Here is a 19,463-nt window from a genome sequence, read left to right on the forward strand (position 1 = left end):
CGGAGACAACTTGTGAAGAACCCCGTCCCCCTGTGCTGCTGTCGGGGAGGAGGTAGAAAAATTGGGAGTGAAGTTAAGCACAGGAAGAAGGAAGGGGTGGGGGGAAGGTGTTTTAAAGATTTGATTTTATTTCTTATTATCCTGCTCTGATTTGGTTGGTAGTAAATTAAACTAACTTCCCCAAGCTGAGATTGTTTTGCCTGTGATGGTAATTGGTGATTTATGTCTTCCTGTCCCTATCTTGACCCATGAGCCTTTCATTATATTTTGCCTCCCCTGTCCAGCTGAGGAGGGGACTGATAGAGTGGCTTCTGTGGGCACTTGGTGTACAGCCAGGGTCAATTCACCTCAAAATATATACACATCAGGGGAAAATCCTATCTATGTGTTGTGTTGGAATTGTGGAAGCATGACGAAGTATGTTTGTTTTGATTTAAAACCTGAACTCAGGTAAATCATAAAAACTCACCCAATGTTGGCAAATCATTTCAGCAGAAAGTGTGTTGTTTTGGTGTATCTTTAGAAATCTTCCTGTCTGGCCAAGAGACGTGGAACAAATTAAATGGCATAATATCTTTTGGGGGAAAATTACATCTAAAAAATCCTGTCATATAAGGACACAGAGATGTCTGCAGGTACTTTATATAAAAGTTTGTGTCTTCTAACATAGTTGTTTTATTTCCTGTATTTGAGCTGTTTATATTTGAAAGATGCTACTCGAAGAACAGACCCTGTAAATAATGCTCTTCATTCCTAGGAAGGCCAGTTGGAGTGAAGTTGTCCAGATGATTCTTTGAGCTTGTTTATTCCACTGAAACCAGCACAGGAATCTATTTTTAGGACTTAAAATTGTCTTAAGCAGTACAGACTAGATTCTGTCACCCTTAACTGTGGGTGGTATATTATTTTGGAGATTCTGTCACCCTTAATTGTGGGAGTGGTATATTATTTCATAAACAGATTGGTTGTTTCTACTGATGGTTGTCTTTAATAGAAGGAAAGTAAACATAAATGCAACACTATGTATGTACATAGGCAGGATCCACATCTCCACATCACGCTCTTCGTTTTATTAAGGTCACTGGAAGCTTATGCATCAAGAACTAAGAAGCCACTGAAGACATAATGTAGGGGTTTTTGTGTTACCACCTAATGAATAATAACAGTAATGTGTTACATAAGAAGAGTTTATAAAGTTGCCTGTAATTAGACATGGTTTGAAGTTGGATCCAGTCTTTGAATGCCCTAAAGTTAAGTTTCAGGATATTGAGCAGATTTATGAAATCTTGAAGTAGCTCAGGGAAGTTATTGTGAACAGACAGAGGAGTCACCCAGGTCTGCCAGCCTTCACGGCTCCACAGCTGCTGCCCTGATGGGGGATGTGGTCAACAAAAGCAAGTTCTGTAGTATTGCCCAGATCATTACATACCAAGGCCACCTCCTGCTAACCATCCTGTCACATCTCATGCTCTCAATATGAGACTCAAAAACTGTCTCCCTGCTGACTGCTCACGTGCCGCCGGGGCTGTTTCTCATACCAATGCGCTATGCAGCATTGCAGGCTTTCTTCTGTTCTCTGACCCAAGCCATCAGATGCATCAGGTCAGCACATCATTAAAAAATTATTTATGAGCTAGTAAATAATCTCACTGCCAAGTCTCCTTTGTTGCTGCATCCTCTCACCCTGACATGGTATCCACCCAAGGCAGCTCTCTGTGGAGCAGCTTCTTACACAGTAAACCTTCCCTTTTGTTTTCCATCAAAATCTCCTCTACCCTTTCACACACCAGCATCATCAACCACTTTCTGTAGCTTTCCTGTATCATACGGGTTTATACTGCTTTCTCTCTGCCACTTAATCCTTTGAAACAGAAGCAGGTTACAAGTCTGGCTCCGATCTGAAATGGTTCATCTTCTGCTCTACACATGTAACACAGAATCTTGAACATGTGCTTTCAATTAAGTCAGTACACGGCCACCAACAATGGCTATCCCTTTCTAAATTAACATTGCTGACCTGCTACAGCCACTGTGTATTGTTCGAGTAAGTAAAGTCCTTTCCTGTCCTATAATGTTGCCAACAAGTTGTCAGAAATCCACAAATTGGAAGGACATACACAGACTGCCAGTGTCTTACCTGTACAATAATATTTTCAATATTGTTTAGTTCTTCTACATAAATGTGCAGCACAAGATCACTTGCCAGATAACACACTGACCTACAGAAAGCTTAGCACAAGTTCTTTGTTCCTTTTTAGGATGTCTAATATTAAATATTTCTTATATGAATGCAAAAATCTTGCACTGACTCTGGATGTCAGTTTGCCTTTGTGTCAGAATAATTAATAAACAATTGCCTATTGCATAGACTTGTACTCCAAGGAAAGTATTAAGTACTCACACACCTAGCAGCAAGTTATTAAAATGATCCTAATACGGAATAAATTAGGATTCAGTCCCACAATTCTATTTACACTTATTTGTCCTATGTGTAAAAAGGACTTCTTGCAGTTCATACATGAATTTTCTTCCCAATGCCATTTGTTTGTTATGAAACTTTTGAATAGCTGTTTTAACTGGCCCCCTCATATATGTCTGCTGGGGGAGGCAAATAAATTTACCTCTTTTATCTTCATATACAAACTCACAGAGAATATATATTATTACTTCTACATTAAGAAGTAATACATTGAACTAATTCCCGTTCTTTACTACACTGAACACTTATATTCCTTTAAGCTGTAATTTATGATAAACATGGAGTACTATGATACGAGATGCTTACAATGCAATTAAATAAGTTCTGCACAGCAAATCAACTATATCTGAGGAAATAAAGTTATTTTTGAGCTGTAATTGGAATATGGTTTTAAGAATTATGATTATTTTAATGTAAAATTAATCATAATTTTTTTCCAAGTCAATCTAGGCTTCAATATAATTAAAGGGGCATATATAAAATAACCAAGTAGCTAGAACCCTTCCTGCCAGCTAAGACTAGGAATTTCAAGTAAAGCTGATCAATATGAAAGTGACTATTTTTAAGACCTAAATTCTGTCAATACAGACAATAAATTAAAACTCAGCCATTAAAAGATTAATATATAAAAAGGTTACTATATGACTTAACTATATATAACTGGCATATATAGTTTAAAAGAGATTTAGTGGAAGCCACCTATGGGTCTCTTTCTGAGATCTCTGGGTTTGAGTTTTATGAAAGTGAGTGCTTTAAGTGAACTCCATGGGTTTGAATGTAAAAACTCAAAACTCTTAATGACTAAAAATGCAGATTCATTTGTTCATTTCCTCTCATCATTCAGCCTCATCCTAATAGCAATGCAGAACAGGACGTAGACAAGGAGATAACACAGGATTTATAAAAACCAAATGGTATGAATTTTGGTGTATGTCTGCAAAGCGCCACTGCTTTAGACAAGTTACCTCTGAACATCCTACAGTGTCTGCAGCTGGTTTCCACATGACATGTTTCTGAAGGCACTCAGCAGCAGCTGCCTGCTGTTTTCAACATGGAACATCTGGAGATCTTTGTATTTTCAGCAACATTTAAAGTGCAGCGAAGCATTGTTGAGTCCATCCTCACTTGTGCTTTGCTTCCTTAATTGACACAATTCTTTGTTTTCCGTCTGTCACTTTGTCTGATGCTTTTTGTAACATTAATGGTGACTTCTTTTGTGGACATTTTCTGTGTCCCCCATTTACTCTGAAAGTGTTAAACAGTACAGTGAGTTCCACACTGGCAGCGCAAAGAACCATTGACCATTACTGGCCTAAGGCAGAATTTTCTCTACTTTATGTTTCTTAAGTGACAATATAGTTTCAAAATAACACTTAGTTCTTCCTGCAGATAAGACCTAAGTACAATATATACCTGTCAGAGCTTCATCAGATTATTTCCAAAAATTAAAAAAAGTCAGTCTGTCTGAGGCATGCAAGTGCTCCTGAGAGCACTGGGTGTTGCATTGCATTGTATTCCACAGCATGTAGAGGTAAAGGAAAAGCTATAGTCAATGTGAATATTCAGATTAACAAAATGGGCACATTTTGACTTGCAGATGGTGAGGTGAATAGTTGCATTCTCTGCTCTCTGCTTCTAAACTTTAGATGTCCAAATTTGAAACCTACTCTTCTTACACTTCCCTAAACAGCCAGTGGAGAAAGAGATCTTCAGAATGGTAAACCAGAGCTGGAGCCTAACTTAGACACTACACTTTCACAGTAGGAAAACATATTTCTTTTTTGACTGTAAGAAGTTTAGACAAATTACCTTCCTGTCTTAGACACCTGTAGTAGATGCGTAGAATAATGTAAATGCCCTACTTATAATCATAAATTTTCTTTGCACAGGGTTGCAACAGTACAGATATATAGTACTGAATGTATTTAGCTAGAAAAAAGCAGGAGAGTCTGCTATTCAAAGCCATAGGGCCCCAGGCCAGGAACCCACATGTCCCTAAGGAGTCCCATTACAATGCTCCCATTATTAATTTGTTGTGGGAATTTGCCCATACTTCCTAGTAAAGCTAAATACAGAAGTAATTTTTCAGTCTCTCACATTACTAGGCAAGCAATTTTCTCCATGTATGCATCAAGTCTACACTATAATTCTCGAGTGTGGCCAAGTCCTTTTAAAATTGGATTAATAATTATGTTCAACCACATCCAACCTGGCCAATTCATTGAAAGGAATTGCAAGGTGAAGTTCAATCCAAATTCCTTTTTTCATTTGCTCCGTCTCTCTGGGTTTAAATTTTCCTCTCTCAGGGACATGATTCCCCAGAGGGGACAGCTTCTTACGGGCTGGGTGTAGTGGTTCCACCACACACCACGGCGAAAGGTCTTCCTATCTGAGAAACTGAGGAAGCAGTAACCAACTGTAGGGTTTGGATTACTTTTATCTGCAGCAGCTCAGCAGCAGCTGTTGCACAAAGAGGGCAGCAAGTGGAAACCTGTGGGAGACAAGCAGATAGGCAGCTAGAACGGGAGAAGTCTGGGCTTTGGTCTGGCCCCAAAGCCTTGGGTGTTCATACTTTATTGTTACATTGGAGGATCCTTCTGCAGAGTACACAGTAGGTGAGGGGGAGGAATGGGAAGGATCTGATCCCAAGCCTACTGAAGTTATTGAAAAAACTCCCATTGACCTTTTTGGGCTTCACATCCAGCATTGAATGAACCAGAGTATGTGGACATAATTTAAGACAAAGGAAAAACACATTCCCTTTCAGATAACTAATTTAAACAGTTTGTACAATACATGACACGGTTGGACTGAGCCAAAAAAACCCACATGTAGGATTTTTCTGTCTGTTACAAGTGTGTGTGTTACTTGGCTTGCCAAATAAAACATCTATTTTGTGGCTGTTCAGGCATGAAGTATTGTCAGAGGTGCTAGGCTCAATCATGCTGCAGCTGTGGTGCAGGCATTTTCTCTTAACCTAAGGCAATAAATACGGTTTGACTGCAGCGAGGAAGACTGTCACAAAAATGAATTTGACCTGGATGAAACTAGTGCTGAGCATCATGGAACATAATTATGCTCGTACCTCTGCTGCTCTGAAGCTGTTCTGTCTCTGTGTCGCAGCTCCTGCTTCATGGACCGTGGGGTTCGCACACTGAGGACCAGAGTTGTTCCTCTTCTCGGTGTTCAGTGTTCCAGCTGTGGCTGAAGCTGTGGTTACACCTGTCTGGGCTGATTTTCCATCCTCCAGGACACCTAGTAGGGACACGTGAAATGGGCAATTAATACTGAGAAGCAGTCTGTAACTGCAGCTCTGGCTTCTCTTTATTTCTCCACTGTTTTGTGACAGTGCAAGTCATGGCAGTCTACCTTCTTTTGTTTCCTTTATCCTCACACTTTTCCATTATTTGGCCTTTTTCCTGTAGTCCACTGCTCTTTGAAACCCTGGAAATGTGGAAAACCAGTTAATAAGTGCAGCATATCAGTAACCTTTTGGTCACCTGAAGGTCTCCATTGGCTTCTCCACACACACAGCTGCTTGCATGACCAAGAGTTTAACTAAGGACCCCTTAAAATCTATCTCAGTTCTGGTAAATGAAGGGGTTGGATGTGAGCATGACAGATGATACTGATACAGATGCAGAGATCACTCTATTTATGGCCTTGAACATTTTTTTAATCAGAAGCTGAGGAAAGAAATTCAGGAAATATATGTATCATAGTTTCAACTATCAGTAATCAAAGAAATGATTAATTTGCTTTTTGCTCTAGCTGTGTGGATAAGGCATGTATTGTACAATATGATACTGGCCAGCCTGAAATAATTTTCTCATCTTTTTGCATTAACAAAAACCAGTTGTCTTTTATGGTGACTGCCGAGCATCTGCTTGCAACACTGGGTCTCAAATCCAAATACAAAGAGCAAGTGGGACGCATGAGTGTAGCTCTCGATTTTATTTTTGGCAAAGCAAATATATAACAAGATTTATGTTGAAATGGAAAAAACCCCACAGACTTACTAACTGGAAATGCAGATATCAAAACTGGAGGAAGAAGGAAGGAGTCATAGATACTAAGGGAAAAATAAATACGAGGAAAATCAGTGACAGTTCATTGCTACCTGAAGTGTGCATTATGTCATCAAAACCTTCTGCCATGAATCAGGAGGGAATCCAAACACAGTATTGACGGTATTAAAAAAAAACCAAAGCCTTGAATTCTTCCCCAGAAATCTGTAAGAAAAGCTGCTTTATCAGTAGAAAGCAATGTCAGTAGCAACTTGCAAAAGCAATGACTGAAATCAATAAAGCTTCAAACAAATATTCAAAGTTTTGATACTGAAAATATCTAAATCTGTGTAAGACTTAGAAAGTCTAAATACAAGGTAGTCACTGCATTTCCCTGAGCAGTCAAAAGATGGTGTTAGAGTTTTCCTAAGACAGTAACTTGTAGTGGTGGTCACTAAGAATAGTGCTAAATCATCTACTTTTTGCTAGAAAGAATCTTGAGTTGAAACTTGAAAATATTATGGTAGAGTTTATTTAAAAAAAAAAACAACTAAAAATACTTAAGTCTTTGGAAGCTGCCTTTTCTGCTAGATACAAAAACTTATGTCATTCTGTTGTCTAAATCTACAGGCAACTTCCCATAAGACAAGAGTAAACCTCGCCTCTCCTGCATCTCCTGAAAGTCCATACCTACTTGTGCTTTAGGTCTTATCTCTTCCTACCACTCCACAGTGCAAGACAAGAGGCAGAAAAATGGCTCAGTGCAGAACAATAAGTGGCACAGATTGATATCACAGACAAAATCAACAGTCAGGAAGGGAAATGGAGAGGCAATTACCCGTATGTGAGTCAGAAGTCATGCTGTAGTCTACTGCTTCACCTTGCAATGGAGCTGTGAGAACAAGTTGAGCACAGCTTTGAACAGACAAAACACTCTAGGCATCATATACTAATTCCATTAATTGAATCTTGGATGTTTCAAACATATATGAATTATGAGGTTTTCCTTCTGTGGAGTCATCCTGGCTTCTAAGCTGTCTGGTGAAGTAGCTGTCAGCTGAAAAGGCACTTTGTTCACTGTCACTCCCACTATATTTTTATATGGGTGACCTAGTGATCACCATTACTAGGGTATCCTAGCTGTACAAAAAGGGGTTTTATTTTATTTTGAAGTATATTTGCTATTCTGAAGTTAAGAAACTACTAGATTTCTTTTTCTTTGGCAAACAGGTGATGTAGAGATTGGACCACAGTTTAAAGGCTTCCATGACTTGCTCTTTACATATGAGCACTGAGCAGAAACTACAGTGAGAAACTCAGTGCCTGAGCGGTGGAAGTAAGAGCACAAGGTTTGTTGGCAATTCATAAAGTGACACCTGTTTGATAGACTAGATATATAACACAAAATGGTGATTACAAAACAGAGATGATGTTAAAGAAAAGATTAGGAACACATGTATGCTTTTTATATAGCAAATATTTTTGCTTTGGTGTTTGGGATTTGCCACAGTACACAGAAATGCAAAAGTTAATTTCTTCTTCTGTACAGGCTACAATTTGCAAGATAGCAAGGTGGTAATGCTCAAGATCTTGTTAGATCAAGCTAAATTTCAAGATGTTTATATAATCCTCACAGCATGGGTTTGGTAAATAATCTCCTTTGTCTTTCACTGTAGAGCTTTAGTAGAAATTTAAACAAACAGATTCAGTGGTGGTATTTTCATTCTAATGTTCCCTGCCAGGACAACCCTGCCAAAAGTCTGTGGGCCTCCTGAGGCCTGGGAAAACAGCAGATCCCATCACAATGCTTTGTCAAATCCATGGGTTTTTTTATTTCTAAATGAACTGGCAAGACTAGAATATTCTTATGGTTCCATTCCCAAAACCTGGGTGATCATCAAACCCCCACCAATGTGATGGTGACCTTTCTCTCAGGAATGGCAGTCAGGGCTTGGGGGACTGCCAGGCTGTTCCCATTATGGGGAGGAGTGGACGACAAGAGGCAGGTATTTCACTGTGTATAATCAGGTTTATTTATGAAGAAGATACACGAGTTCTCTCTCAATGGATGCAAGGAGAATACCCAAGCAGCAGCCCCACTGCTCACAAATCCAGGTCTATCGTTCCAGCAAGAAACGTGCTTACTGTTGCCTTCCTTTTCATTGGCTCACTGGGCTGCACAGGTGAGCTAACTCTTGTATTTCTTACCAGTCCAATAGAAATCCTTTAGGCTGCTGTTTGACAAAGGCTTTTTTTTAACAGTACTATGAAAAAAAAGGGTTATTTCAAACTGAAATAAATCCCTAGACTTTATTCATCACCCAATGACGCAAACAGTCGGACTGGCGTGACCTGGGAGGTAGCACAGGAATCGAAACAAGCAGCAGAAAGCAGCTGAGGTTGGTGTGCTACCCGGTCAAACAAACCAAAACCCAACTCAGCTTGTCCAGCTACACTCACTCTTCTTACGGAGTTGCCTTGTTGAGCTACCTAAATCCTCTGGAGGTTCATCCACGCTGCTCCCAGCTACCCTGTGCCAGGGGACACACATTTCTTTCACCCCTTTAGCCTGGATTCACCAAGGATTCCCCCTGTGTTACAGGAAAAACAGAGTCTCAGAGACTTCTAAAGAAGCCCAGAGTAAGATGTGATGTGATTGACTGATTACAAATAACCTATACAAAGGAACTTTATTTCTGAAGTCTCTTTCACTATGAAATCTGATGATTCAGACCAGATGGCAGGTCAAATAATCTTTTGGTTTGTGTATTATCACTTTAAAAATTTGAATAGGTTTTGAAAAAACAAATTTGCCCAAGTTTTTTTCTACTAAAATGCTGGTGTGAAATTACCGCCCTTTGTTCGAAATTCCCAAAATAAAAAAGTTTTGGAAAATTTGGATATGGACAAAAAACAGCTGTAATTGAATTTTACAAATCAAAACCAAAAACCAGTCCCTAGGATATATGGGTATATTTTAGCTGTTCCCCAATTTTAAAAAAGGGCATTTAAGAACAGCTTTATAATTACATCAGTAGGTGATGAACAGAAAGTTACCTAAAATCAAAGGGATCTCAGTACAAGTATTAAGACCAGCAACACGAACAAATCTGGCTGAAATCTGTATCCTATGTGGAGAACAACAAGCATATAAAGCTAATACAAACTCCAGGAAGAGGATAAAGAGAACAGAACATGACAATTGTCACTACTAATACAAAAATAAAGGCACTGATATTTTTACGTAGCTCATATAAACAGTATAAATAAAATTAACTCTCCAAGAATTTATGCTACTCGTAATTAATAGTTTATCCTAATGTTGAATATTCAAACTGCCAGTAAGACACCAAGTTTTTCTGGTCTTTCTGGGATAACCTCCTACACTCTGCTGTAAATGTACTGAAAAATTCAGGGCATACAAGCAAACATCAACATTAGTTTTTAGAAGGAAGACTCAGAATACTTCAGTGCTCCTTTTACGTTAATTCACTAAAATTGTCTCTATTAATTAACCATAGTTATTATCTTCATGATTCTTTGTGTTTCAGACTACTAAGTCATGTATTCTTCATCACAGAACAGTGGGCAGCAAACAGCACTGTTCAAAGGCATCTTCTGTTCCTAAATGCCACTTGGAAATCTGATGCAAATTCCAAAGCCCTTCAGAGAAATCTATCCACGATGCCCATCTTTCTCTGCTGGCTGTAAGATACTCATGCCCTCACTCCTCTCTCTCAGCATCTCTCTCTCTGCCTCACTCACCTTCCCGGCAGGCTGCACCACACTTCACTAAGAGCAAGAGTCACCAAGTCCCATCTCCTGCCATGTTCTACAGGACCTCTTAATTTGTGCTAGCATGTGCTCTTTTGTCTACAAGCATAATAGTTTTTAAATTTTAATGAGTTTTCAGAAATTCCCAGGCAGCAGCATCCCACAACTGTGAAAAACAAGAAGATATAGTGTATAGATAGGTCACTAAGGTTATCCCTGCAACATGTATTTTCTGTAAGGCCTAGATACTTTAAAGTAATTTATTAATAATAATAAACTACAGAAGTTCTTATTACATCAGGCATTTTGTATTTTAAGAGATACATACTTAAAATTGTACTCCAAAAAGTTGCTTACAGACTTACAAGCTTATATGCATTCAAAATAAAGAATCCTTAAATCATATTTTATAACTCTTTAAAACCGTTTAATTGGGGAAGCTACAGTCTAAGAAAGATTTTTAAAGAACCATGTTAATAAATAGGATGTTCATCACAGAGAAGTCAAAGAAAATGTAAAGCCTGGAATGGAGATTTTAGACATATATTCCTGATTTCTTCTATAATATAATGACAACACTAATGACAACAAAACCAAGGATAACCAATGCATGGATGCTGCCATAGTTCTTCATACACCCTGGTTACACCTAGGAATTCAAATGATCCTTTATGAGAGTATCTCATAAAGAGGAGAGGAAATTTTTACTGTTAAGATTTAACTCTTTCTAATTAGGTTTTGTTATGGAAATAAAGATGATGTGAAAGGGGGAAAATGACATAAATAATTCAGATTGTGAAAGTAAAACTGAGGTAAAAAGTAAAATAGTGTCATGGTTCAACAGTTGGATAAGAGAGACAGGAATAAAAGGAGAACTATGGGATCAGTTTTGTGCATGACAAAAGATAAAGATATGACTTCCTCAAGGCTTTTTTGCTAGATCTTATCTGTGTACTAAAAAGCTAATATGTATTTGCTAAAGGCCAAGTATGGGAGAAAGGAACCAGACAGCAATATTTAGGGGTAGCCCTTACTTATCAGGACTACAGGAAACTTCTCAGACCACAGGTGTCACAAAGGTAAGTCTGCCTGGGTCTCTTTGCATAGATCTTGTCGAAAGAGCAATATCTTGGTAAGATCCAAAACTGAACTGAAAATTTCTGTGACTAGTGAAAATTAGCAATGCTTCAATAGCTAATGCTGTCAAGAAATTTTAGAGGAGTATGAAGCCTCACAGTATAGAGGTCAAGTTAATCTTAGCCAACAGGATCAGACCTTTTTGGGGAAAATTATTCCACATGTGCTTGCCACAATATTCTCCTACCTGATTTTAAAGCAGCAGGCAGTGGCCAAGCCAGGACACGAATTATGACCAAAATATGCCACAGATCTGACACGGTTCTGTGGACCTTATGCTGTCACATGCTCTGCTATCGACTGACAGGCCCGTATTTGTTTAAAGTGAGTAGCTGCTGATTAGTATGCTAAATTTATATCCTTGGAATTGACTACTAACAAACCGGTAAGGTTAAATTTTCTGGTTCAGCAACACCCTTTTTTTATTTATCGTGGCTGTTATCTTATGAATAATGCATAAGATGCTGTTTTAGAAAATGCCTGCATAATAAGATACTGCACTGTAAAAATGGACTCTCAGAAAAATCACAGTAAAGAAGAAAGAAAGAACAATGTTACCACAATTGCTTTCAGAGGAAAGATGTATTTGTTACCATCACTGAGTTTTCTTGCTTTTAATGCTACAGAGTGATAAGCACAGAGAGCACTGAAATATCTGTTTTCTATACCTGTTTTCCTGATTTGAAACTATTCATGTTTGGAAAAATGACACATCTGCAGGCCTTAGTGCTGGTATGTACTTCTGCTGCAGAAATAGAAGATAGTATGGATCCTATCAAAAATGAATGGAGTGGAGGTTGTGACAAAAGTAAAGTTTAAGTCATTTCCTCCAAAGCAGAAGCCTCAGGGATGAGGCCAGCTACTCAGGAAAACAGCAACAGCTTTTTTTTTCCTAACAAGAAAGAATTTAGAAACTTTCAGACATAGCAGAGAGTGGATGTGTAAGACAGGATGAAGGATCCAGAGATCTGTAGACAGAGGACCTGATGCAGCTGGAAAATGTCATCAGAAACAATGTTTTGTGTTTATTGAATCAGAAAACACAATAACGCAAAAAATTCACTGCACAGACATTCTGAAAATCCAGAATTATTTATCTGAACTCTAATTCAATACAAACTTTAGATGGTGAAGCAAAGCAAAACAAATGTATTTGCATCTTCTACACGCTCTGTATTAGCCACTGAAATTCTGCAGTCTCTTTATAGAGATGCTGCAAAAACACTTCCCCCACGGGCTCGGGACAAGGCAGGGGAAGGAGCTCTGTTCTCTTTATATGAAGCGCTCCAGGCACAGCAGGTCCCTCCACAGCTGACTCTGACCAGGCAGGGCTGAGCCACATCTTAGCATGCAGGACAGGCACGGGGAAGCACAGGGACCTGTGTGCCTTCCTTCCTACTTCCATGGGATTCTTGTTTGAACTCAGCTCACCCTAGAGCACAAACAGCTTGTTCATCTGCTTTATTATCAGTGCTAAGGGTGCTGAAAGATGATAAATAGATGACAAATAAGGTGATAAGGTGATAAAAAAGAGGAAATTCTGTATTTATGCAAGACAACAGGGCTCACATCATAGCTAATAACAAAAGGCAAATCAGGCTCTTAGATCCTAAGCTGGCCATGGCTTTGTCATGTTCAGGAGCCTTATGGAGTTATGTTCTTGTGTATGGTTATGGTATTAAATGTCAAATTCAGTACAAAAAGAACTGGCTTACAATGGATATATTAAATACTTTTATATTACTTTATCTGCACTGAAGTCCTGCCAAACTGGGAAACCAAGCACTACATCTTGTGACAGTTTTGGTTTGCTTTTCGGTTTGGGCAGGTTTGCTTATTTTCCTATTTCCTACCACTTCATTTCTGAACATAAAACAAACAAGAGTCCTATAGATTTCTATATTTCAAAATTTTCTTATCACTGCTGTTTTGAAACGAGGCAAGAGCCTCCTCTTTGTTAGAATGCAAAGAGGGCAGCATTAAAGCTGCAAACCTGGATGTTCCTTACATAGCCTAATTTCCTGGGTAGAGGCAGATGCTAAGTCTTTGCATATTGGTATATTTTGGTTTCAAATGATGATACAGAATCATGGTACAGTATCTTGTAAACAAACTTAACAGTGTTGCAATGACATCTATGAAATAAAAGGTGAATACAAAATCTATGCTTATTCCAAATAGAAAAAGCACAATGCAACACTCTTTAACAATGTGTGATCCTGTCAAAGCTCAGGACAAAGGGTACTACATGGAAAATAGACTCCAGAAGCAGAATAAGGGGGACTTGGTCTGACCATGGAGGGAGGAAATACAAACTTGAAAGAATTTGAATCAGGGTGCTAGGGAAGGACTTGATGGCAGAAGGAAAACAGAGTTTGATCAATGAAGATACAAATTTTAATAACTGGAACAGGAAAGTACTGAATTTTCACTATATTGCAGAATAAGAATTGGTAACACTTTGGAAGACACTGAAGGCTGAGTACATTTTATGACTGGGAAAATAATGAGAGGGAATGGATTACGCAACTTACCAGTGCCACATGATGTGCCAGAAACAGATCGCTCATTCCTCCAAAGTGAAAAACTAACACACAAATAGCAAACCTCTGAAGTGTCTTTCATAATAGTTATTTTAGAAGGGTAGGCAAAGCAGGGATCTGCTGCTTCACATGCACAGTCTATGTTTTAGCACTGCCCACGAATAATTCACCTTAAAAATGGTACCCTCCATGCACAATACCTCACATCATGGGTTTCCAAACTAAGTCAAGTCAGCTTGTTTTCCAAAGGTGCTTGCTTTTGGCTTGGTTCTTGTCTGACCCTTTCCTTAAAATACAAAGAAAGAAGTTCCCAATATGGGAAAGCACCATGTGAGATGGATAACAAGCAGCAGATTGGTGGCCCTCTCTCAGCCATCCAGCAGCTCTACCCACTGTGTCTGAAGACAGGTTCTGAATAGCGGCTTAGATTTGTAGACATTCATGAGGTCTTTCCTTCTTAGGGATGTGGTAATAAAATATCACTCGTTATATTTTAGACTAATTTCCAACACAGAAATGGAAAGTATTATTATCATTCTCAACCCCTCGCTAATCATGCATGGAATTTTAAGATGAGTAGATAGTATCACTTCAATTAATCATACTGAGGAGCGGCAAGAATATTTAGGCAGACTAAATAGAAATCCTTATGAAAAGCATCTAAATGTACCTGAAACTTGAGCTGAAATGACTCAGTTTTGCTTACCAAGGTTCAGCTGCTGGAAACTGAAGCTAAAAGTTCCAGGTAAGACATCAGATACATATTTTAACAGTGAATGATTAGCTACTAGCCTCATTTACAAAGGCTTAGGCAAAATGTCAGCCACTGGAGAGCTGTAGATTAAGTCTGAATGTCCCAAAGACATGCTCCATGTGGGAATTAATTCAGGAAAGCCTAGTGGGCTGTATGGCCAGATTGTATTCCACAAGCTGGAGCAAAGGAAGTTCCATGTGAACATAAGGAAAATGTTTTTACTGTAAGGGTTACGGAGCACTGGACCAGGCTGCCCAAAGAGGTTGTGGAGTCTCCTTCTCTGGAGACATTCAATGCCTGGATGCGTTCCTGTGTGACCTGGTCTGGGTGATCCTGCTCTGGCAGTGGGGTTGGACTGGATGAGCTTTTGAGGTCCCTTCCAACTCCTAACATTCTGTGATTCTGTGATTCAGTATTTCCAGCCTTACATTTTATGAATATATGAAAGGATACTGATGACTTAACTGGCTCACAGTATGGCTGCAATCATAAAATGCTTTGGCTTAAGATATCTGTATTCATGTGAAAAAGTTATCACTCATGTTTATCTACTACTATCTACATTTTTAACTACTAGATAAATCCCTGACATTTTTTTCATCTTTTCCACAGACAGTGTAAATGCTCAGAAAGCACTCGGGCACCAGCTGTATGCAAGTGGCAGAAATTCCTACTTTAAGCACTGCAAGTGCTTGAAACAATTCTGATGGCTGTCAGACATGGCCCACCTGGGAAGTACTGGCAGTTTACAGAAATAACAATTGCAATGTGAAGGCAATATCCAGATGAAATGTACAAGAGACAGAAACACAACCATACACATTGCTAGGAAACTGGCAAAAAAAATATAATAGTTCAATCAGTAGAGGATTTGGCTGATTATTTTCCTCTCCAGTAGCTAGCATCCACCTGAACAGGCTATCCTGAATCCATGATCTTCCAGGAGGAATAAGAGGCTCAGCCTTACTTCTTTTTCATCAGCTGCTTAAGATTTAAGGCTCAGCCATGCAAACAGCAATGCAGAAATAATCTACAGGGGCTCAGTGGATTCAGGGAAACCTTAAAACAGAAAACCCAGCCTCAGCCTACAGCTGCCCATACCAATTGGTAGAACACTGCTCCCCATCTACCTCTTTGCTTTACTTTTAACCTGTATTTTTCTTAAAGAGAAAAGACAGCGTGACAGTCTAGGGAAGTAATTACACATGTACTCATCAGATAATAAAACTGGGATAGCAACATATTATTTATTTGCCTACAGTAAAGGACTAAGCCACTTTTTTTGTACAAGACCATTGCTGAAAAATGCATGCAATCACACAGCTTTTGAAATATTATCCACAGAATCTAGAAAAGAGTGCTGCTTTATGCAAGTGAAACAAAAAGCCTTACAATAAACTAATGGCTTCAATCATCAGTTTCTGAGCCTTAACTATTACTGTATTTCAGTTTAAGATAAAACTCAACTTTGAATCTCAGATTTTTTTTTTAGCTGAAATCAATTTATTTCATTTTTAAATTGCAGGAATACCTGAGAAAAATGTGAGACTAGCAATTAAGAAATAGATTTCTATACCTGACTACAGGTACAGAAAAGACAGATTTCTGTTACTTAAATGCTGGATTACTACAATACGTGCTCAATGTGGAAGTTTTGGAAATGGTAATTGTCAATGAGATAAACTGCACTCTTAACTGTCTCCTGTATGAAATACATTATATGTCTACTTTGAGATAAAGAGGAGTCTTCACTTAAAGCTAATTCCATTTCTAAGTGTTAGTCTTGAGCTATGCTTTCCTGAACTGGAAAGCACAGGATTAGAACTGCCCAGAAAGTGCAAATTCATTCCTGAGGAAAAGAAAAAAGAATTGTTAAATGTCCTGAATCAGGATATAAAAGGGGAAAAAATGAGAGCTTTTTTCACAAGAAGAAAAATTTTGCAATTTCCTTCTGAGCATCCTGCAGGCAGGACCCATCATTGACAAAAGCCACTGCTCAGGTTTTCTGCTCAAACCCTTTCAGCACAATCCCTCTCTCACCATCCCCTCTCCCCACCACCCGCTGCAGAGACAGAGGGCAACAGCTCTTCACAGAGTTAATGACAGCCTTTTGGCTCTCAGTAACTAAGAAAGTTTTTCTTATGAAAGACTTCAATGGTGCAAGAAGGACTTTTTTTCCCCACTGGAAAATTATCCAGAGAGAAGGTTCCAAATCATCTCTCCTCTGACCATCTCTATTGATGCTCAACAGCCTTTCTCCTTTCTGGTACTGTGACAGCCAGGAGAGGCTTTCATGTATTTCAAGTGTTCAAGCACATCACATTTTTAGTGAATTTACTTTAATTTGCATGGAGCAGTGACCCGTGGGAAGAAGGCTCCACAACCTGTAAGATTGTAAAGGAGGTATGTTTATTCAGCGCGCGGGCACACAGGGGAATCTTTTCCTCCGAATTCGTGTGCGCCTTCTGTGGCACCTTGTCTTAGCTTTTATACAGTAAAGTGTTGCATATTCATTACTATGCAGAAACTCCTATGCATATTCATATCCTTTCCCCGAAAAGAAGGTCTTTTTCCGAGAAGTCTTGTCGCGCCTGCGCAGTGCCTCCTGGTGGTCGTGGGCCGGGGTCTCGGGGAGTCCTTTTCCCCACTAAGCTCTTCACCTTTATTCCTTGCCCATGCTCCCTGGACCCTTGACGTTTCTCCAAACCACAAAGCCGGATTTTACCAATTTGCTGGAATGTTAAGACACTTCAGGCAGGACATCCTTGGCCTTATCAGGAACTGTCTGTAGCCTACCTGCCTTTATACAATGACCTAAGATATATTGCTTCAGCTAAATAACTGCTATCCTGTTAACTCTTAAGCATTATTCCCACAAGCTGTGTTAGCCCCAAGCTATAATTTTCTTTATAAGTGTTACAGTTCTCTCCATCAGCAGCTCCTTCTGCCTCAGACACCAGGACCCTTTTGGGAGGCTTCATGCAGTACCTGAATGTCATTAAACACCTGCCATTAAACAAGACTGAAGTTTTTCAGCAGTTGAGTCAGTACATCTAACAGAATAGCAAGCTGAAGGCCCATAAGAGAAGAAATTCTCTTATCAATTATTTCTGATACTTCTAAAAAAATCTTGCTTGCTATGGACTCTTTTTATATGGCAACTGGTATTTATTAATAATTAATTTAAAAATACTTTTAAAGGTGGTAGAAGGAGGTAGCTTAGTATGTTATGATGGGCCAAATAAGTATCACAGACATTTTTTAACAGAATCAACAGAACAAAATAAATACAACATCCACAAAGCATGTAATTACAAAGAACAGCCATAGTGCAAAAGGGCAACAACAGTCCTATCCAAATTACTTACACTCCCTACACATTATCTCAAACATTTGCACCTGTAACAATCCAACTCTGATAATTTAGCAAAAAGCTTAAGCACAGGTGCTCTCAATACCCATAGGACTTTTTCCATGCTCCTCTCTCCAGCATGAGCTCCTCTCTCCATGGGTCCACAGGTTCTGCCAGGAGCCTGCTCCAGCTCGGGCTTCCCACAGGGTCACAGCCTCCTTCAGGTGCATCCATCTGCTCTGGCGTGTGGACCTCCATGGGCCGCAGGTGGATCTCTGCTGCACCATTAACCTCCATGGGCTGCAAGGGACAGCCTGCCTCACCATGGTCTTCACCATGGGCTGCAGGGAAATCTGCTCCAGCATCTGGAGCACCTCCTCCCTCACCTTTTAATGTCTGCAGCACTGTTTCTCTCACATATTTGCACTCCTCTCTCCAGCTGCAGTTGCACAGGGTTTTTTCCCTTCTTAAATACATTATCCCAGAGGCGCTATCACCATCGCTGATTGACTCGGCCTTGGCCAGTGATGGGTCCATCTTGGAGCCACTGGCCTGGGCTCTCTCAGACATACGGGAAGCCTCTAGCAGCTTCTCACAGAAGCCACTGCTGTAGCCCCCTGCTACCAAAACCTTGCCATGAAAACCCAATACAGGTTCTTTATAATTCTCTGATCCATATCCTGATGCAGAAATGTCACTTTTTACTGGTAAAAAGTATTCTTCTTCATTATTTTCTTTTTTTTTAAATTTCTTTTTATTTCTTGTTTTCTTTTATTATTTTTCTATTTCTGAGGGAGGCATACAGCTCGGCAGTGCATCCCTGTTATTTACCTACTACCCTGCAACATGCCTTATCCCTCTCCTGCAGACAAGCTGTGAAAATTTTGATTAGAAGTCCCTAAACCATATGGGAATGGTTAACTCCTCAGATGCAGCAGGGGCTCTGGGTTTTTCTGCTGCTTTGGTTCACCTCCATGTCTGGTACTAAGTTTGTACCTTCAGTACCAACAGCAAGGTTTGCTGTTTATGTGGTCTTCCAGAGGGGCAGTGAGGCACAGCACAAAACTACATGCTTTTTGGAAGGAAACCCTCTAAAGACTAACCCTACCAATTCATAGTTTTAGGAAAGTGATTTTCAGAGGGCTCTGAACCGTATCCTCTTCTTGTGCCAATGGAAGCACCTACACAAACGCACTCTACAGAGGCACTGTACCTATATAAGGAGTCTGTAACCCTTCCATGTAAAAGTTAACACACAAAAAGCAGGTGTACAAAGTTGAAGAGGCACATGAGAAGGCTACTTTCTGAAAGCTAGATGGTAAAAATTTGACCCAAAAGCTTTCTCTCCCTTCTCTATGAAACTTCCCACAGGCTATTTTAAATGTTCTTGCCCCTTTTGTGTGATTTAGAAAGGTTT

General features: G+C 39.4%; 1 protein-coding gene across 1 annotated transcript; it reads right to left on the reverse strand.

Moving 5' to 3' along the window:
- Window positions 1–3,619: 3,619 nt before the first annotated feature.
- Window positions 3,620–18,726, reverse strand: BAALC (brain and acute leukemia, cytoplasmic; the record flags this gene model as incomplete). The annotated part of the gene is made up of 3 exons (XM_010190905.1): window positions 3,620–3,724; window positions 5,565–5,734; window positions 18,544–18,726. Coding segments are annotated over 3 exons (458 nt in total), but the record flags the coding sequence as incomplete, so codon positions are not given.
- Between the last annotated feature and the right edge of the window lie 737 nt (window positions 18,727–19,463).

Source organism: Mesitornis unicolor, unplaced genomic scaffold, assembly GCF_000695765.1.
Source record: "Mesitornis unicolor isolate BGI_N332 unplaced genomic scaffold, ASM69576v1 scaffold14008, whole genome shotgun sequence".
Classification (NCBI taxonomy): domain Eukaryota; kingdom Metazoa; phylum Chordata; class Aves; order Mesitornithiformes; family Mesitornithidae; genus Mesitornis; species Mesitornis unicolor.